Source organism: Triticum dicoccoides, chromosome 6A (genome assembly GCF_002162155.2).
Source record: "Triticum dicoccoides isolate Atlit2015 ecotype Zavitan chromosome 6A, WEW_v2.0, whole genome shotgun sequence".
Taxonomy (NCBI): Eukaryota; Viridiplantae; Streptophyta; class Magnoliopsida; order Poales; family Poaceae; genus Triticum; species Triticum dicoccoides.
In genome coordinates this window covers 147,458,041-147,478,474 of record NC_041390.1, presented here as the reverse complement: position 1 = coordinate 147,478,474, position 20,434 = coordinate 147,458,041, and the positions used below count along the sequence as shown (strand labels likewise).

Sequence of the window (20,434 nt, the reverse complement as noted above, 5' to 3'; positions counted from 1 at the left end):
TTTGAGCCTGGGTGGCGAACCAAAGGACAACACTGGTATATCCCCAGGTGCCCGCAACCAATCCACCCAGATGTGTATTTAAGTAGCCACCTCAAGTTAACCATTAATTAACAATCTCACATCTGTCATGGATCACTCAAACCAAACCACATCTACGAGCATAGCATGACAACCTAAGCATAACGTAGAAGTAACTCCCAAGGGTTTGATAATAAAAGGGCAATAGGTTCTACCTCATCATCTACTTCCCAATACCCACAAGTTAAAAGATCCTACTCATGCAATGTTTGAGGATTGTAGCTAATGCATAAAAACTGGGTAATAAGGGGGTATGATCAATGTGTTACTTGCCTTGCTAACGATCTGCAAACCCTAGAGACTCGTAGTAACACGCTTCGCACTTCGGGAATTTTATCGCAAACAAATAATAGCATACATAAGCACTCAAGCATAGAAGCAATGATAAAACTCAAATAAGAAGATCCAATCTGAAAGTTCAACTAAAGAGCTTCGATTTGTAAAAAGAATCAATCGACTCGGAGCTACGGAACTGAAACTACGGTCAAAAGAACTTCGAATTCAATTTTGCTTGAAACCAAATTATAAATTTTCAAAACCATGTCCAAGTGGATTAACCAGAAAGAGGAGCTCGAGACGAAGATTTTGGCGTTGGTTTCACTGGATTTGGACGAACGGTTAAAAAGTTACGAGGGTTTGAAGATCAAGGGCTAATCTGCGATAAAAATAATCACAGATAGGTTCCTGACCGAAAATAAAATAAAAAGAAAAAAACTACGGTGCGAACGTTCGCTAACCGAGGCAAACGAACGAATTTGTTCGATAAAACGAACTAACGAATGAATGTTCGTAAAATAATCTAAACTGAGAAAACCAAACCGATAAAAAACCGATCTAGAGTTTTTTAAAAGAGATAAATGCACTATTGGTCACACAACTCTCTCGAGATGTGCAGTTTGGTCACTCATCTAATGAAGTGTGAATAACTGGTCACTCAACTCCATTTTATGAGCAAAGTGGGCACTTTGTCGTTTTCTGCCGTAACGGATGCACACGTGGCATGCTGACTAGGATCCAGGCCCACAGGAGATCAGTTTCGGCGGTGAGAGGCCAAGTTTATTTTTTGCAGAAAACACCCTGCCCGCATTAGAGTTTCAGTTCCCCCACCCAGTCCGTTCGTCGTCTGTTGCAGGGCGGCATGGAGTCGGTCGATCAATGCGCCGCCATCGACGACGACGGTGGCGCCAGAGGCTTAGGAGATGGAGACGCAGTCGGCGGCGGTGGCGGTAATCATCCTGATGCCGTCGATGTGGTTGGTTCCGAAGGGAAGTGTGCGCCCGATGGAGGCAGTGGCAGCGGCACGGCGGGGATAGTAGGTGGTGAGCCCGTCGTCGGCACTGGCATAGATGCTGGTGTGGCCGATTTGCTTCCTCGCCGTCGATTTCCCTGGGACAAAGCGCCTTTATATGGTAAGTCACAAATTGGGGATTTTCTGCTAGGGTTTGAGGTCGATTCTATCTGTTAAATTAGAAGTTTTGAGCACTTTGGTAGTTGTGATTATTTGGTACTTATGTCAGTTGTCAAATGTTTGGTTGTCACAATTTCAAAGATTAAAGACAGATTATTGAACTGTGGACATTTGGGGGTGATATGGTTAGGGTTTGTCCGAATCAAAATTGAATTTTGTTCAAATTGTGTGCAATGCAGGTGATGATTCCGAACAATTTAGTGTGGAAATTCACCATAATGGATGGTTCTGTGGTGTTGGCATTAATCGTAGCTACATGGAGGAACAAGTTGACACATTTGATGGCTGCCATAGGAAAACTTTCTGATGTGCTTTACTGGACTAGATGGTTAAACATCTGGGATATGCAATACCAAAAACAGGTTTTGCAATGTATTGGTGCATCCCTGGAAAAAGTATAGATGATGGTTTGCAAGTAGTTAGTTTGGAAACTCATGCTAGGGCTATGGTAGCAGCAAGTCAACAGAACAAAGTACTAATTGTGTTCATTGATCACAACAATATGCTGGAGAAGCAGTTGTGGGATGATGTTCTGTTGCAAAAAGTTGAGCTACCTACAGTTATCAGTCCAGTGAAGACAAGTTATGTGCATGAGCAGAGGGGTGGGCCATCAGCACCAACTTATGGTGAGCACCTGTTCAGCATGTATCGTGGTCCTCATGTAGAAGATGCAGGTGAGAAGGAAGCTCGCATTAGGAGAAATATTTTCCCCAATACTTGCAATGCTGATGCTGTCATGGGAAGGAAGGGGCAAGAAAAGGTAGATTGTGCTGGTGCTAATGAGCAGTTTTATGAAGCTGGTGCCGATGAGGAATACTATGCAGGAGAAGATTCCAGTGAGGAGGAGGAATATTATGGTGGAACAGATACTAGCTCTGACTCGGATTTTGCAGATTCAGACTATGACTTTGAGGATGGAGATGATGCACTATATGATACAAATGTGGACAAAGATTTGAAGGATGAGCTTGTAGCTGAAAAGAGGAAAGGGAAAAAGGTGTCAGAAGAATTAGAAGAGGAAGATGTGGTAGATATGGATGAGTTGAAGTTGCCAGAGTCAGAATCAACACTCAAGTTCAACTTCAAGACATCCAACCCAATGACAGACATGGAGAACCCCACTTTCAAACTTGGGATGACATTTTCAAACCCAGCAGAATTGAGAAAGGCATTAGCAAATTACATTGTGAAGAACAGAGTGAAAGTTAGGAAAACAAGGGACAATGCAAAAAGGTTAGAAGCCATATGTGTTGAGGACTGCCGCTGGAAAATGATTGTTGTTAAAGACTCAAGAAGTGGTTGCTTTCTCATTAAAACACTAGTGGATGTGCACACTTGTGAAAAGGTTTGGGATATGAAAGAAATGACAGCTACTTTGCTAGCACAAAAATTTCATCAGGATTTCAGAGATGACCCTCACATGAGTCTGCTGGCTTTTTCCAACAAGGTTGAGACAAAGTACAACATGAAGGTGGCCAGGTTCAAATTGTCAAGGGCAAGATTAATTTGTTTGAAAAAAATAGAGGAGATGAGGAGGCACAATATGGAAAAGTATGGGACTATGGTCACGAGCTGATGAGAGCAAACCCAGGCACAGCATTCTTTCTGAAAAGGATGGGTCAAACATTTAGTAACTTGTATTTTTGCTTGGCTGCTTGCAAAAAAGGTTGCTTAAGAGCATGTAGGCCCGTTATCTGCCTTGATGGAACCCACATTAGAACTAAATATGGTGGCCAAATTCTGACAGCAATAGGAATAGATCCAAATGACTGTATCTATCCTATTGATATTGCAATTGTGGAGGTGAAGTGCTACAGCAGCTGGTTGTGGTTCTTAACAACATTGAAAATTGATTTGAACATCATAAATACATTCCCTTACTGCATTATGAGTGACAAACAAAAGGTGTGTTATTTATGAAATAAATTATTGTTTATGCTTGATTTTTTTATGTTGTCAAGCGCACAATAGTGATGTGTGAGATATGTTGTAGGGGCTAATAGGAGCAGTTAATGAAGCATTTCTAGATTCTGAACATAGATATTGTGTCAGACATTTGTACCAGAACATGAACCAGCTACACAAGGGAGAAGTGGTGAAAAATCACTTATGGAAGTGTGCAAGGTCAAGCAATCAAACAAAATGGAGGGCCAACATGGATGCATTCAAGGTTGATTGTCCAGATGCTTATGCATGGTTAGAAGAAAAGCCTCCCAATGAATGGTGTAGAGCATTTTTCAATGACTTTGTGAAGTGTGATGTTCTGACAAACAATAGTTGTGAAGTATTTAACAGGTAATTCTCTCTCTTTATGTTAGTGCATTTGTCCTACTCTCGGTACCTAACAAATGTCAGTATTGATGTCTGAACATTAGGTGGATATTAGAGGCCAGGGAATTGCCTATTCTGTCCATGTTAGAGCACATAGCTTGTAAAATTGGCAACAGATATTACAACAAGCAAAGAGAGGCCACAGAGTAGTGGGCAGGACAGATATGTCCTAAAATTAGGAAAAAAATAGAGAAAAACACTGAATTTACTGCTAACTGTCGTGCAGAAGGATATGGTAGAGCAACATTCTCTGTTAAAAGCATTGAAATGACATACATAGTGGAGCTGAACCTACTAGCTTGCTCGTGTCAAAGATGGCAGCTAACTGGTATTCCATGTAGCCACTCCATAGCATGCTTGAGATCTGAGAGGATTAAACCCGAGCAGATGGTTAACAACTGTTATTCACTAAATTCCTATATGCAAGCATATGGTGCAAATATCATGCCCCTGAGAGACCAGACAGAGTGGCAGCAAGTAAATGGGCCAACAGTTTTGCCTCCATCTTATGAGAAGAAAGTAGGCAGACCACCTAAAAGCAGAAGAAAGGCTCCTGAGGAAAAAGCAGATGGGACAAAATTGAGCAAGCATGGAGTGACAATACATTGTGGTTACTGTAGACGCCCTAACCATAACAGGATTGGGTGTCCTAGACTGAAAGCCATTACACAGGCTAAAGCAGTAGCTCAGAGGCATGCACAGGAACAACCTCAAGTTGATGAACAAGAACAAGCTGAGGGTGCTGCACAAGAACATGCTCAAGGGGATGAAACACAACCAGCAGCAAGACGAAGGAGGAAAAGGAGGAGAACAGTGCATGAGCAAGTGGACATGTCATCTCTTAATATTAATAGAGGGCCCACAACAGTAGATGAAAATGGAGATGCAGACATACCAGAAATACTTCAGGTACAATGTTTCCAAGTCCTTTTCCTCTTCTTTTTGCACATATCAATATCTCACATAAGTGTTTTCATTTAGCATATTGAAGAGGTTCAACTGGATCCTAGGCTAGATCCATTGAATGTCAGATCAAGTATGGTTTCACAGCTAGGGCAACAGGTACAAATTATAATGACATTGATTTTCTCTTCAATATCAAGCTCTTCCTTATGTGTTGTGTTGGTGCTCATACATTTTGCAACTTAACTGCAGGCACCAACTTTTCAGATAGAAGAAGACACTCCTATCCCAACAAAGTGTGCATTTGTTGCTGCTAACAGATCTTCCATACCTGCAGCTAGGGTCACAACTGTAACAACAGAAGGTGCTGTTGCATTAAGAGGTAGGGGGAGAAATAGATCTGGGGGGAGGAGAGTTGCTGCTACAGCAGCTGCTGTTGTAAATGTTGCTGCTATTTATGCTAGCACTAGCACAACTAGAGGAAGAGGAGCTGGAGCAAGAGGGAGAGGCAGAGGGGCTGGAGCAAGAGGGAGAGGAGCTGGAGCCAGAGGGATAGGAGCTGCAGCAAGAGGCTGGGAAAATTTGTTGTTTGGTCCTACTGAAATGAACACCACTCAAAGTGCACCATTTGACATGTCACAGGAGTAAATCATGTTAGGTGTATGATCTTTTGTGCCCTGAGTTTGTGTGATACATGAAATTCTAACTTATGCTCACACATATTTTGTCATGGCTGTGATACTAAAGAACATCTAGTATTTGTAGTTGAGAGTTGAGATCTCTTTGTAGAACATGATGCACAACCTGAATGGTAGTGCTAGTGTTGGAAGTCTCATATTCAGATTAGTACAACAGATGAAAGTGGTTAAAATCACATAATATCTCATATGCAGATTGCATTTCAATTCAATACAAACATATCTAGTACATCATAATTTAGCACAACAAACAGTTCATACTGGTACACAAGTGACGAGTACATCATTGATCAGCACAACACATGAAACTAGTAGAACAATGCTCCTGCACGCGCCTGGGAGCTTGGCCCAGCGAACCCACGGCCACCATCTTGATCAACTGGCGGAGTAGTGCCATCAACTGTACCATTACAGGTGGCATATGTGTGAAGCCGAGTAGTGTCCTCGTCGTGGTAGTCGCGCAATGCCGGAAACTCTGGTATGATTGGACTGTCATCAACAACCCAATCAACATGGATGATAATTGAATGGACTACAGTCCGCTTCTCAGTACGCTCTCTTGGTGTGGGTGGCGATATTTCATCGTCGGATTCCGGACAGAAACAGAACATTGGCTCATCCGGCTCCGACAGCTCGACGTCGTAGCGCTTAGGCACTTTGTTAGGATCCTTCATCCATGCTTCCACACTAATGCACCAGCGATCATCAGGCTTCAAACACTTTATGAGCTCGCCGCCTAGCTGGTTCACAAGCATCCCCAAAAATGCTCTGTCCCATGCCTCTTGGGGGAGGCCATCGAAGCTCAGCTTCGTAAAAAATGGCAGCGAGGACTGCTCGCAAAACGAGCCGCGATGCCAACGCCTAAACTGGATCGTCTCGCCACCAACTTCAAGCACATGGGAGTAATTGACAACCACGCGAGTGCAGTCTTCGTTGCGGCGGAATCGGACAAAGAAATCAGCCGGCGGCGAGGTTACCTCAACCTTGACATCACCAGAACGGACACTGCACTGCGATTCCAGCGCCGCCAACAGCATTGCCGGAGACACCGGCAGCCGACCACCTTGCACCGTCGTGAAGAGGGCATGGCCTCGCAGCTTCCCCTCCAGAGCGTACATGTCGCGCGTGCGCGTCAGCAAGCACCGCCCATGCTCTGGCCGGAGCTCCGGGTCGCCGCGCCTCCACATCTCTTCCGGGAAAAAAAACCTGCCCTTCCTTCAGCCTATCCATCCCTTCCGCGCCGGATTGAGCTTGTGATTTGAGGGGTGGGGGAGACGAAGGAGACAGGAGAGAGCTAGGGATTTGAGGGGTGGGGGATCGATCGATTTGGGATTTAGGGTTAGTCGATCGGGTCTTTTGACCCCACCGGAAGTTTTGCATAAAACACCTAAAAATATTACAGGGGCCACATTGTATAAAGATCGCCCTCACACCTCACTCACGTGACTTTGTTTTCGTGCCGAAACTGGTCTCCTGTGGGCCTGGATCCTAGTCAGCATGCCACGTGTGCATCCGTTACGGCAGAAAACGACAAAGTGCCCACTTTGCTCATAAAATGGAGTGGAGTGACCAGTTATTCACACTGCGTTAGATGAGTGACCAAACTGCACATCTCGAGAGAGTTGTGTGACCAATAGTGCATTTATCTCAAAAAGAAAATTTTGAGGTATGTGAAAAAGTTTACTGTTTTGCATTGTTCGGGCCTGATTTTTTTTTGCTGGGAGCTACTCGGATGTCCGATGAGCTGAAACTTGGCATGGACATCATGCACTCAAGAGACGAATTTTTTTGGAGTTTTTTAAAATTTTCTAGTATTTTTTTAAATCGACTGTTCACATGGTGTAGATGAGCTCGAGAGACGAATTGGATATTTTCGGTTCTTTAGATTTTACTTGAAGGTACGAAATACCATCCGTTTTATGTAAATTATGTCCGAACTTTAGTGAATTTGGACATGTTTGCATGAAATTTGTATGATTTGTTCAAATGTTATTTAAAATGTATGTGGGCATGATTTTATGGCCGGCTCCTATATCAGTTTCCGGCATCTACGACACACACAATCAGGTGTGCCGCAGTTCTTTTTAGAATAAAATAACATAGCAATTATTATTTTTTAGGGCATGTAGGAATTTTTTTATTTAGCAAATGTAGCAATTAGTTATTTTTTTAGCAAACGTAGCAAAAAAAATTTGAGGATCACGTAGCAATTAGTTTTTTTAATCACGTAGCAATTAGTTTTTTTTAGACGAACGTAGCAATTAGTTAGTCTGCTGGTGTGTTCCATTCCGCGCACAAGGCCGAAGTGCCCGGTTATTTTTAGCTCTCACGTAAATAATGTCTTTTCTTTTCTTTACTGAGACTTCACGTGGGCCGGATTGTGTGTCGCGTCTCCTGCGTACCGAGTTGGCCGCCATGTGCCGAGGGCGCAGGTTACAGTTTCGAATAAATTTTGTCCCACATTGCCCGCGGTGGGATGATGCACCCTGCTTATCTACCGGGCTGCCTGTATTTGGTTCGCCTCCACGGGTGCAATCGGCTGCCAATCTGAGAGGAAAAAAGAGAGGTAAAAGTGAGGAAAATAGGCACATGCCGTTAAAAATGAAAGGCCTAAGGCAACAAAAAAAAAGAGAAAAGAGGCTCTCATAGCCCCAAAAAGAAAAAAGAAAAAGAGGCACATAGCCCAGAAAAAAGAAAAAAAAATAACTCGTGCTGTGCTACCACGTTGCTTTTTTAATTTTGGGCGTAACACATTTTTTTAACTTTTATTAACATAGTCATTCCTTTTGACAAACTTTTTTTAATTTTTTTGTTTTGAAATTGACAGGTTTTTTCACTCTTAATAAAGTCATTCCTTTTGATAAAGTTGGTTTACACCACACACACATACGAGGGGCCACATTGCCATAAAAAACTGCAAACAAAATATCACATCAACCACTATTCATCATCCATAGCAGAAGACGTGTATATGTGGTTTTTGACCCATTACCAGTCTCTGCATTAGGACATGGAGTATGTGAACTCAAACTCACATGCACCCCTTTGCTACAGTAAATCGAAAAAAATATCTAACAAGTTTCAAAAAAATCTGAATATTTTTTTGCAACAAACATTGATTTGTGTTTCACATGCGTGTCAATCCGTAAGATATCTACAGAGTTACTTTGCCTCTCTTAGGACCATCACGATTGACAGTGGTGCCGACCCAGTTAAAAGGAAGTCATACATCACAGTGGAGAAGAAAGGACAAAGGGATATGCATAGTTCAAAGATGCCTGGATGGGAGAAGCCTAAGCAAGGGTGGACTAAGCTAAACACAGATGGAGCCTTTGTGGCATGTGATAATGCGGGTGCGGGCATGATCTTGCAGAATGATGTTGGCAAAATAATTTTCTCTGCTTGCAGGGCATTACAATATTGCCGAGACGCTTTGGAGGCAGAACTTCATGCGTGCTTGGAGGGGTTATCTTCGGCGGTCCAGCGTACTTCTCTTCCAATTCAAGTTGAGATGGACTCGTCTGTTGCCGTTGCTATGATCACTAGTGGTGATGCGGATCGTTCACTTTATTCGTCGTTGGTTAATGAGATTAGGGTTTTACTAAACCATCATCAAGCTTGTATTACTCGTATCGCTCGTTCACAGAATAAGGCGAGTGATAAGCTAGCGTATTTTGGTCGTTCTAATAATTGTACTATGACTTGGTTAGGGTCAGGTCCTCCTGAAGTTTTGGAGGTAGTTGCTGAGGATTGTATTGATACTGGGATTGAGTAATACAAGTTTTTGAGTTCGCAAAAAAAAATTGTGATGAAATGACAATTTTTGGAGAGAAAAAAAAAACAAAATCATGTTCAAAAAAATGTTTTTGAAAGTATTTTGGAGCATCGATTTTGTTTTTTTGCCGTGACCGTCAATGTTTGTTGACAAAAAATTCAGATTGTTTTGAACATTCTTCAAAAAAATGAATTTTACTGTAGCACAGGGTGCATGTGAGCTTAATGCTCACAATAGCACTTTCGCATAATGCTCACAGTAGCACTTTCGCATGAACTCTTACTAATTGTCCGCGGACTGGGTACTTTTGCCTCCAGAGTAGAATCTGTGTGTCAATATGTAGTAGAAGAGAACGCCTGCATGTCAAGTGAGGGACTTCATTCGCCCCTGCACAGCATATCTACCAGACTACAACAGCAGTAACAGTTCTAAAAGTACATAGAGTAAGAAAAAACATTTCTTTTGTCTTCATAGATAGACGAGACCCGGGCATGCAGAGAAACGTACGAACATCACTAACTTCAAGGTAATAGGTTAAAAACAAAAAAAAACTATCCAAAGTTATACTCTAGGTGGTTACTAGAGATACACCTCATACAATCATGGCTAGAAGCCTAGAATACAAGGATCTTCTGCCCGGGAGCAACGAGAATCCCCCTGCCCTCCCCCTCCCAAAATGGGGGCTGTACCACTACCTCCTTTCTTTCTGGCTCCAAATCAGCATGTACACTGGTTGACGGTGTTGTCCAATAAAAATATTGACAGGGTTTCCCCGGAATGTGCTAGATGTTTCATCTGAATATACTTCATTGGCTACGCCGCCAACGTTCGATATATATGGCCCATCCTTGATTTTGCTTATCACTCTGATTCCTCACCAGCAGCGTTTAAGATACTTGCTAGATCTTGGACAATCTCAGACATTGGCGGCCTGTATTCTGGTTCCGGCTGCATAAGTAATTTCGGGTCAGCCACATGCTCAATAAATTCATCTCATTATATTGCTGTCATCCTGAAACGAGCTAAATAAAACCGGAATATCATAGTGAACAAGCTTATAGGACACCAAGAAAATAATGGCTTTTACCCCACGTATTCATATTGGAAAGAAAAATCTGAGCAACAAAAACCTGAAGGATGTGCTAGTTATAACAAAGCAGCACATATTGTATCATGTCTTGTGCTTCAAAAGTACAGCTTAGCTAAGAAGGAACGGAAGCATTGAATTACCGGAATACAGCGACTGATGATGTCGACAAAACGAGACAACACTTTCTCAGAACACTCTCCACGAATAGAAGGGTCAACGATCTTTATTAGTGATTCAATGTCATGAAACTGAGACTGGGCCCACCTAACAAGATGTTGTTCATGTCGCGGACGAGAACTGCATATTTTAAGAAAATAACAAATAGGTGCATGAGAACGCCGCATTTTTTGTGGAGGTGCATGATGTAAAAACATTTTAAAAAGGATCCTGATTAAGCAGTGCAAATTACATTGCATCACTGACCTGTCATATGGTTTACGACCAGTAAGAAGTTCTAGCATCACCACACCGAAACTGTAAACATCACTTCGATCAGTAAAAGTTCCAGATTCCTGGATTTCAGGTGCCTCGTAATTTAGTAGTGCTCGCATGCGACCAGACAACTGAAATCAAAAGGAACACAACTGTGAGTACCCATATATTATAGGTTTCAGATGCATTCGCACATGTCACCGAAGTACAGAAGCAAGAATTCCCTAAAACAAGTGCAGAAGCAAGAACAACTGCCAGATAATTAATCCATAAATATAGATCAAGTCAAATTTCTTTTTCTTTTCCAATTGACTTTCATGGCATAAAATAGCTAAAGATGTAGAGAGAACTAGCTAGTTGTAAGGAAATTGTTAGACTAGACCTAATAGCTGTCAATGTCAGGGGCTCACAGTTTTGCTAGCTCTATATTATCTCCATAATTATATGCGAGTATGTTCATGCACGATGAAGCTGGAAATCAACTGAACAACTGTGGGGCAATGGCTCGTTTCTGAAGGTCACTGGAAAACAAAATGATACTTCATGAAGACTAGTGATGCTTCAGCAAATCATGTTTTCTGCATTTAAGTCTAATTATTTTGGTCAGTACTTGGGATAATTTGTTAGGATTTCAACCAGTTAACGACTGGGTGTTTCGAGACTCAGAATTTGTACTGTACTGTTGAAACAGATCTTGTTTACAAGTTTCATTGTGGTAATAGAACTGGGGGTGCCATGTTTTTCTACATAAGAGAAGTTGGTATCCTCCATGAACTCATTGTCAGATAGACCAGGACTAAAGGATTAAGAGCTTGACAAAACATACAGTTCCAAGTTGTAAGTAAACATGGTAAATTTTCTTTTTTTTAATCAATGTTGTAGATCTTTTGGTTACAAAAAAGGCTAAAACACCCTAAGCACAAGATTTACAACTAACACTTGAGGTTACCTGTGTAACAGAACTTGACAACGTCAATACAGACAGTCCACATTCAGCAACACGTACTGAGAATCTATTATCAAGAAGCACATTGGCTGGCTCAAAATTCTGATGCACTACTGGAGGCTCGCAGGTGTCATGGAGATACCTGCAAGAAGAGCATCGATTTTAAATATGAAGGCAGCCCCTGAACAAGCTAAACTAATCATTCATGAAAAAATATTTTGAAGTAGAATGCAGCTTACTCTAAGGCTTTTGCTGAACCAAGAGCAACCTGGAGACGGGCGCCCCAAGACAGTGCACTATCTAGATCCTCTCTTTCATGTAACACATCATGTAGTGTTTTTCTACTGAAGTGGTTATAAACAAGTAACCGCTGTCCATATTCTGCACAGTATCCAACAAGCTCAAGGATGCTAGGGTGTCTAATATCTGATATACACGCAACCAGCTCTAGAAAGTCATCTACTGGTATTCTTCCATTGGCATTGTCTATCTTCATAACTTCCAGTAACTGCATAGGATAAAAGAAGATGAGGACACCATTTCAATAAGCCTAAAATCCTCTTGAGTAAATGAAGAATACATTGTACATACTTTGCCTTCAGGAAGTTCTGCCAGATATACTTTTCCCAACCTACTCTCTCTTATTAAATTTTCCTCTCCAAAACTATTTGTATATTGCTGAAGTGTTGCAACAGAAAAGGATGTTGCAGATGTCGAGGGACCTGCCCTTGGTGGGGTGCTAGCTCTTTTTTCTGGCTTAACAATAGGATTAACAATCACTTTTTCAACAAGCGGAGGTGGTGGTGGGGACACTGGCGGCGGCGGTGGCAGCGGCGGTGGAGGTGGTGGTGGGGACACTGGTGGTGGTGGCGGCGGCGGTGGTGGAGGTGGCGGAGGTTCCACAGCAAAAATATCCGACTCTGTTCGCTCCAAGTTAATTACACGCTCTTCTCTCTTTTCAGGAGGCTTCTCAAGAGCAGCTGCCAGCAGTTGATAAATTACATTATACATTTGGACTTAAACAGGTCAACAATATTACAGTATGAACTAGTGGTCAGATTTACAAGTATCTGTACCTGGTATGGCCAAATTTATTTCACGAACATGCTTCCTGTCAGGAACCCCAGCTGAGCCTGTTAATGAAACATCATGTACCACAATATAAATAACAGAGTAGAACAGATGTATTATACAATAGAAAGGTAAGTAAATTATACCTTTTTTAACGTCGTTCCTTGGCTGCGCTGAAGCTTGCTTGACTTTAGGCTCTTCAACTCTTTGGTGCACCCTTCCCACCTGACTTGTTGTATAATCATGTCTTGACTGTCTCTCTTGGTACTTGGACAGGCAAAAGATTACCAGCAGCACAACAATTATGAACAGCACAATGCCAAGAAAAACGTATCCAACGGTCCTTAGGGTTGAAGACTTGTGTTTCCCGGAGGATGATCTGCTGTCTCGAGCTGTGGATCCACCAGAAGAGCTCGAGGGTGTATTAGACGATGAAGGAGTTCCTGAAGGGGATGAAGGAGATGATGGTGTTTGTGTCGGTGTAGGGCCTGTCGGTGTTAAAGAGGGTGACGTGGAAGGAGCAATGCTGGTATTAAATGGGTTCCCATCCTTTCTGCAGGAAAAATAATAATTAGTTGCTTGATAAGCTGTGTAAGTATCGAGTGCAGGAAATTGTAGAAGACATCAATAGACCTGAAATGGGGAAAATGTTTCTTACTTCAAATTTGGTATGTTGAGCAACTTTGGAGGAATCGGTCCAGAAAATAAATTGTTCTCTATATTTCTGTTAAAAGAGAAATAAATTATCAGAACAAAGCGCATATATTTGTATGCATTACAAAAATCAAAGCTATCAATGATCTGCATTGCAAACTGGATCGACAGTGAGTTTGACTGACATCAATATTCTTTATTAATCACAAAAATCAACTGCATTGCATGAAAGATGGTGCTGGCTGGTTATTGTTTTGTAGAACTGTTTGTAGGAAAGAAACAAAATACTGATATACCATTGTCCTGATAAACAACTGGAGCACAGAGGAGAACTGGAGGTACAATATATAAAGGGCTCAAATAAGAGATGCAAAATTACTCATCTAGTGAGCTGTTCCTTATAACCAGTAAAAATATTGCTACATTTTTTGTAACTGATTATACAATGTACTTACAGAGCCAAGTGTGTAACTGACATATACATTGTTAAAGTATGTGGAATTGTACAGCCTTGACTGAGGAAATTCGAGGTTGATTATGCTAAATAAGCAGAAACTGTGTGCCATACTTGCACGCAAGTCCAGAATTATATCAAATTGCAGTCAAATTGGATGTCTATACAATGTCCGAAAGAAAGTTTCTGTTTAGCAATCAAGTTCTTATAAAATCAACAATTAACTGATCAAATAATTGACAATGTTCTGTTTATATATTTTGATGTGCTAATAGAAGTAAATCAGCAAAGAGAATGTGGATATACAAATCACCGAGGGGAAGACCCTGCAACACATCAAGGGTCCCAGATAGTTGATTATCTTGCATTCGCCTGTGAAATAGCATGTTATTAGAAAATGTAAAAAGAAAGTAGCCAACAAGGAAAAATGCAAGAAAGAAGTTGTAGGCTAGACATACAGCGTAACTAGTGATGACAGGTTTCCCAACGAAGTTGGTAATGGACCACTGAAGTTGTTGGAAGAAATATCCCTATGAATTGCGATAAAAGCTCAAATGTAATCAGCAAGCTGGATGAAGATTAAGGGCGAGTACCAAAAAAGAGAGAGAAATATGTTAGTCCTACAGGTTTATAAGTCCAACAAGGGAGCCAAAAGCATCTGGTAGCTGTCCATCGAGATGGTTATCATTGAGTGACCTGAGAAAAGACGGAATGACAGATCTTGAGTGAGACAGCTTGCAGAGGAAAGTAATATGTGGCTCTTTTAATTACAGGGAAATAATAAATTACATGGCTGTTAAACTGTTAAGTTTTGATAGCGACATCGGGATGCTTCCGGTGAGTTGGTTGTCCGAGAGAAAACTGCGCAGCAAGAAACGAAAAAAGATCATCTCGTTATGTAATCAGAAACACTTAAAGGAACTGCACAATTTATTTATTTTTTGAACAAGGAGTGCACAAAGTAAGAACAGAACTTACAGATTCCGCAGTGTAACAGGTAGATCATCTGGTATAGTTCCGGTGATTTTGTTGTTGCTAAGATTTCTACAAAAAAAAGGAGAGTAAATACTCAGAAAACTCAATCAGGATAAGAGGACAACGTAACTTCTGCCTATAATTACATGTACCCCTAGAAGTTATTAATTCACCCATGAAACATAGTTTTTTTTTTCTCAAACACCCATGGAATATATGACAGAATAATTAGATGATACAACTATCAAACATGAGTGAGGGAATAAAATTGACGATGAAGGCCCTTACATTGTGGTTATAGCTGTGAAGTTCCCTAGGCTTCCCAGCTGTCCTCCCATCGTTGCAGCAATAAAATTTCTACAGACAATGAGTTGATAAAAGCCCAAAATATAAAGTTCTACGAGGGAAAGGAATTTAAAGAATAATTGACGTACATTGCGTCTATATTTGAGCCAATACATACAACACCCTGCCACTTCTCACCGCAGGGGTCTCCACCATTTGCAGTCCATCCAGGAAGAGCTGGTGACCCAAGTGCAACATACAATCCATTTATAGCAGAAACTGCATTCAAAAAAATGGAAGGACAAACAAGCCATTAGCAAGAAACAAAATGCTTTGTAACATCGGTAGGCATAAAATATACATTCACATACTAAACAAATTGCAACTGCATTTGCAAGTACACCACTTGTGTAAAAGGAACAGCCAAATCAAGTACTTGGAGACACAATCCAGCATTGTACTATAAACAGCTATTAAGACCATTTCTCTAGAAAATACTCACGCAGTTAGCCACATTTTACATCACGGCTTTCTACCACTGAGACCCATGTTGGCATTAACTATCGGCGACGAGGGACTGCAAGCTTAACTTAGATCAAAGCTCGCATCCACGGTAAGCAACCTAACCAATCTTGCACGCCTTTCTCCTGCATTTTTCCCACTGCAACCAAATCCTAACTGAAAGCAGACACGTATCTTCCCAATTGCCATCGACAATGATGGTAGTCTGCAGAACATGTCACCACATTGCTTCAGAACCAAAAACATCGCTCTCAGCCTCCACTCTCCACATCGAAAAGAGCATCCGAATTGTCTGATATCATCACATCGTCGCTTCCACGGACAGGCACACACAAATTCAGTGACGACATGACCTCCAGAAATACGGCACAAGCCCACACCCCCACCCCTCACCTGTCTGTTGCACCAAGCTGAATCAATCGGCGAAACCAAAACCCAGCACATTTCTCACCACCCACTGGTGCCAGAGTGCTGCATGGAAATTAACGCCACCTCCCCTCCCCTCCCCTCCCCTCCCCTCCGCCGACAAATCGTCCATTTCCCCCGAACAACTGCACAATCAGTAGAGCCAAACGAAGCAAAGCAAGCACAGCCCGTTCAAACCGGCTCGGAAACCAATCCGTCAGCCAGAGCCACCGAGCCAGAGCCAGCAAGCAGAGCAAAGGCAGCAACCAGGGGGGCGCTCACCGTCGGCGGCGTCGGTGAGGGCGAGCGCCCGCGGCAGCAATGCCACCGTCGTGGCGATCAACAGCAGCGAGAGGAGCGCCCGACCCCCCGCCCGCCCGAGGCACCCGCCTCCCGTTCGCATCGCTCCCTCCGGCCACGGATTAGCAGACCATCGGCACACGCGCGCGCGGGAGCAGCACGGCGCAGCAGGAGCAACCGCCGCGGCCAGCGATCGCGGAAACCGAGGCTCGCGCAGATCTAGAGAGAGAGGGAGAACTGACAGTGGTAGACTTGGGGTTTTGCTTTTCCGGTTCGCCCCCGTCTGTTTTTGTTGGCTTCTAGAATCTAGTAGCTGTAAGGGGAGGAGTCCCGAGAGAGAGAGAGAGAGAGAGAGGGGTCTCTGGCCTCTGGGAGTGGCGGCGAAGTGAGAGAAATGGAGTGTGAGACGAGTAGCGTGCGGGGCGTGAAAAAAGCGGAAGGAGGTAGATAGAGAGGGGGGAGTGGGTGAGTGGTGATGGGGAAAGGCGAGGAGAGGGAAAGAAAAGGGTTTAGGAGGATTTTGAGGGGGAAAGGCGAATGGGGAAAAAAGAGAGGGGATTTGCATCTGGGCATGGCGTTGATGGGATTTTTATTCTCGCGAGGCTGATGCCACCGGCCCCGTGCAGGGGAAAGGGGATGGGGCCCTGCTGACACGGAGATCCGTTGGAGGATTGGGGGCGGAACCTTGGATGGATGCCATCGTCATATTTCGCTCGCACGTGCTACTTGGTGGAGTAGATTGTCCCGTTTGTCTACGCTTCCTTGTTTACTATTGTTGTCTCGAAATCAGGATATAATTCTTCGGTCATTTTCCCGCAAAGGTAAAAAAAAACTCAAAACACAGAATTACAATGTCGCACTTTCAATGCTACAGGATTTTGTGTTCACCAAAGTTCATTCAATGGCAGGTTGAACATTAAAAAGAAAGATATTTTTCCTCTAAAAAAAGAAAAAAAATCACAAAATTAAGTGGGAGGGAAAATCCTATAAAATATAGTGCAAATAAAAAATCCTTTGGAAATTGTCTACAAATTTGAACCCTCCTAATTTCTTATAAAACCTTTGAAGTTTGAAAAAATAAATAGCCCTAGCTTTTTTTTCCGACTATCTACTGTGAGGCAAAACACCCTAATTATTTGCGACCGTAAATAATCACAACAAAAGATATGTGATTGCATATAGGATATGACCCAAGCAATAAGAAAGAAATGGCTTCAGTCTACATTGTGATACGGTAAATTATGGAGGTGTTTCAACCTACCTTTGTAGAACGCTCAGGGCCAGCTCTTTTGGGTGATTCTCCCATAACCGCCCCCCTCTCTAGCTTCTTCTAAAATCGCCACTCCATTTTTTTACAATCCTATCTAGTTAAGGTCTAATTAGATAGGATTGTAAAAAAATATGGAGTGACGATTCTGAGAGAAGCTGAGAAGGGGGCGATTCTGGGAGAATCGTCCAAAAGAACTGGCCCTGAATGTGTGCTAATATAGGCACAACAAAGCCCTGGTTGTGGCGTATACGTGTGAGGTTATTCAAAATTGGATGGAGGACATCGAGATCAAGTTATTTGTTGAAATTTTTATAATACTGATCGTTCCAACAGGCTAATGTTTTCATCGAGTTATATATGAAGAATTATTTCATGTGTAATACATGAACGATATTAGACGAATATGAGATGAATGACATCTAGATCAAGATATGCATCGAGATCATTGAGTTAAAAGAGATGAATATATTATGATCGAGGGAAAACAAGTGAAAAAAAAACTTTGAGGCATGAAGATGAGTTCAATGAGTGAAGCAAATATGAACAAGACAAAATGTGTGTGAAGAACAAGAAATGGTCATGATATAGTTCATTGGAGGAACTCATAAGTTGTCATGAATGGGCTTATGAGTTGAGCCGTGAAGGACCAAAATCTTGAGAGGATGAGTAGAAGAGAGTAGTTCGAGGTAAAACCATGGTGAGTTCAAGAGTTAATAAAGTATCGAGGCAAGTAACTGAAGCGATCAATTCAGCGTGTCGTTCAAGAGATTGTGATATAGAATAAAGAAGATCAAGTGATGACCAAGATGATACTCATGGTGAATCAATGATGAGTCACTTTTGATCATACCTTCAAGCATTGAAGTGAAGTGAGGAGTTCATTTTGTCTTTCAAGAAACCAAGATAGAACATGAAGTGAAGATAAATGATGACCAATATGAAATCCGGTGACTAGATTCCAGTTGAGCAACACACAAGCATAAATGATGCACTATGTGGGGTCGGCTAGTCTCATGGTACGGTAAACAATCATGAAATGTGCTTTGTGAACTGACATGTTTACTATGTTCTCAGTTTGTATATGTGGGTTAGGTGTCATGCACGGCCATGCATTGAAGAGGTGATCCTTAATAGCTCATGTGAAGATGACATCAAGGTTGAGAAGACCAAGTTCAAGATAAGCACCCCGAGAGGATATATGCGCAAAGTGAAGGAAATATGCCCTAAAGGCAATAATAAAGTTGTTATTTATATTTCCTTATATCATGATAAATGTTTATTATTCATGCTAGAATTGTATTAACCGGAAACTTAGTACATGTGTGAATACATAAACAAACAGATTGTCCCTAGTATGCCTCTACTTGACTAGCTCGTTAATCAAAGATGGTTAAGTTTCCTAGCCATGGACATGTGTTGTCATTTGATGAACGGGAACACATCATTAGAGAATGATGTGATGGACTAGACCCATCCGTTAGCTTAGCACTATGATCGTTTAGTTTATTGCTATTGCTTTCTTCATGACTTATACATGTTCCAATGACTATGAGATTATGCAACTCCCGAATACCAGAGGAACACTTAGTGTGCTATCAAACATCACAACGTAACTGGGTGATTATAAAGATGCTCTACAGGTGTCTCCGATGGTGTTTGTTGAGTTGGCATAGATCGATATTAGTATTTGTCACTCTGATTGTCGGAGAGGTATCTCTGGGCCCTCTCGGTAATGCACATCACTATAAGCCTTGCAAGCAATGTGACTAATGAGTTAGTTGCGGGATGATGCATTACGGAACAAGTAAAGAGACTTGCTGGTGACGAGATTGAACTAGGTATGATGATACCGACGATCGAATCTCGGGCAAGTAACATACCGATGACAAAGGGAACAACGTATGTTGTTATGCGGTCTGACCGATAAAAGATCTTCGTAGAATATGTAGGAGCCAATATGAGCATCCAGGTTCCGCTATTGGTTATTGACCGAAGATGTGTCTCAGTCATGTCTACCTAGTTCTTGAACCCGTAGGGTCCGCATGCTTAACGTTCGATGACGATTTGTATTATGAGTTATGTGATTTGATGTACCGAAGGTTGTTCGGAGTCCCAGGTGAGATCACGGACATGGCGAGGAGTCTCGAAATGGTCGAGACATAAAGATTGATATAATGGACCATGTTATTTGGACACCGGAAGTGTTCCGGATGGTTTCGGATAAAACCGGAGTGCCGGAGAGGTTACCGGAACCCCCGGGGGAAGTAATGGGCCTTAGTGGGCCTTAGGGGAGAGAGAGGGCAGCAGCCAGGAGGTGGTGTTGGGGATCATAGCAGAAATTTAAAATTTTCTACGCATCACCAAGATCAATCTACAGAGTCATCTAGCAACGAGAGGGAGAGGAGTACATCTACATACCCTTGTAGATCGCGAGCGGAAGCGTTCAAGAGAACGGGGTTGATGGAGTCGTACTCGTCGTGATCCAAATCACCGATGATCCCAGCGCCGAACGGACGGCACCTCCGCGTTCAACACACGTATGGAGCGAGGACGTCTCCCGCACCTTGATCCAGCAAGGAGGAGGGAGAGGTTGAGGAAGAGGGCTCCAACAGCAGCACGACGGTGTGGTGGTGGTGGAGCAGCAGTACTCCGGCAGGGCTTCGCCAAGCTCTTGCGGAGGAGGAGAGGTGTTGGGGAGGGGAGGGGCTGCGCCTTGGATGTGGTGTGCAGCCCTCCCCTTGCCCCTCTATTTATAGGGGAAGGAGGAAGGGGGCCGG

General features: G+C 42.6%; 2 protein-coding genes across 4 annotated transcripts; one reads left to right on the top strand and one right to left on the bottom strand.

Annotated features, from left to right (window-relative positions):
- The first annotated feature begins 1,171 nt into the window (after positions 1-1,171).
- Positions 1,172-5,549, top strand: LOC119316327. Of its 3 annotated transcripts, none has more exons than XM_037590640.1 (6): positions 1,172-1,487; positions 1,726-3,451; positions 3,599-3,841; positions 3,922-4,786; positions 4,859-4,939; positions 5,033-5,549. In XM_037590640.1, the coding sequence occupies exon 2, from the start codon at positions 1,872-1,874 to the stop codon at positions 3,120-3,122; it is 1,251 nt and encodes a 416-aa protein (XP_037446537.1). In that variant the 5' UTR covers positions 1,172-1,487; positions 1,726-1,871; the 3' UTR covers positions 3,123-3,451; positions 3,599-3,841; positions 3,922-4,786; positions 4,859-4,939; positions 5,033-5,549. The 3 variants fall into 3 exon arrangements, with proteins under 3 accessions (XP_037446537.1, XP_037446538.1, XP_037446536.1); XM_037590641.1 differs by having other exon boundaries at positions 3,540-3,841; positions 4,104-4,786; XM_037590639.1 differs by having other exon boundaries at positions 3,540-3,841.
- A 4,148-nt stretch (positions 5,550-9,697) lies between these two features.
- LOC119316326 (protein STRUBBELIG-RECEPTOR FAMILY 3-like) lies at positions 9,698-16,871 on the bottom strand. The gene is made up of 17 exons (XM_037590637.1): positions 16,370-16,871; positions 15,310-15,439; positions 15,164-15,232; positions 14,879-14,944; positions 14,690-14,761; positions 14,525-14,596; positions 14,359-14,430; positions 14,207-14,272; positions 13,451-13,516; positions 12,939-13,345; positions 12,798-12,854; positions 12,313-12,701; positions 11,961-12,229; positions 11,725-11,863; positions 10,767-10,906; positions 10,484-10,640; positions 9,698-10,201 (listed from the first exon to the last, which is right to left on the bottom strand). The coding sequence occupies exons 1-17, from the start codon at positions 16,488-16,490 to the stop codon at positions 10,115-10,117; spliced, it is 2,379 nt and encodes a 792-aa protein (XP_037446534.1). The 5' UTR covers positions 16,491-16,871; the 3' UTR covers positions 9,698-10,114.
- Between the last annotated feature and the right edge of the window lie 3,563 nt (positions 16,872-20,434).

Coding starts and splice junctions, on each gene's coding strand:
- LOC119316327 (XM_037590640.1), top strand. CDS start 1,872: ATGGTTAAACATCTGGGATATGCAATACCAAAAACAGGTTTTGCAATG.
- LOC119316326 (XM_037590637.1), bottom strand. CDS start 16,490: ATGCGAACGGGAGGCGGGTGCCTCGGGCGGGCGGGGGGTCGGGCGCTC. Junction 13,346..13,450: donor CTCAACATACCAAATTTGAA/GTAAGAAACATT, acceptor TTTTTCCTGCAG/AAAGGATGGGAACCCATTTA. Junction 11,864..11,960: donor GGTTCAGCAAAAGCCTTAGA/GTAAGCTGCATT, acceptor CTCTTCTTGCAG/GTATCTCCATGACACCTGCG.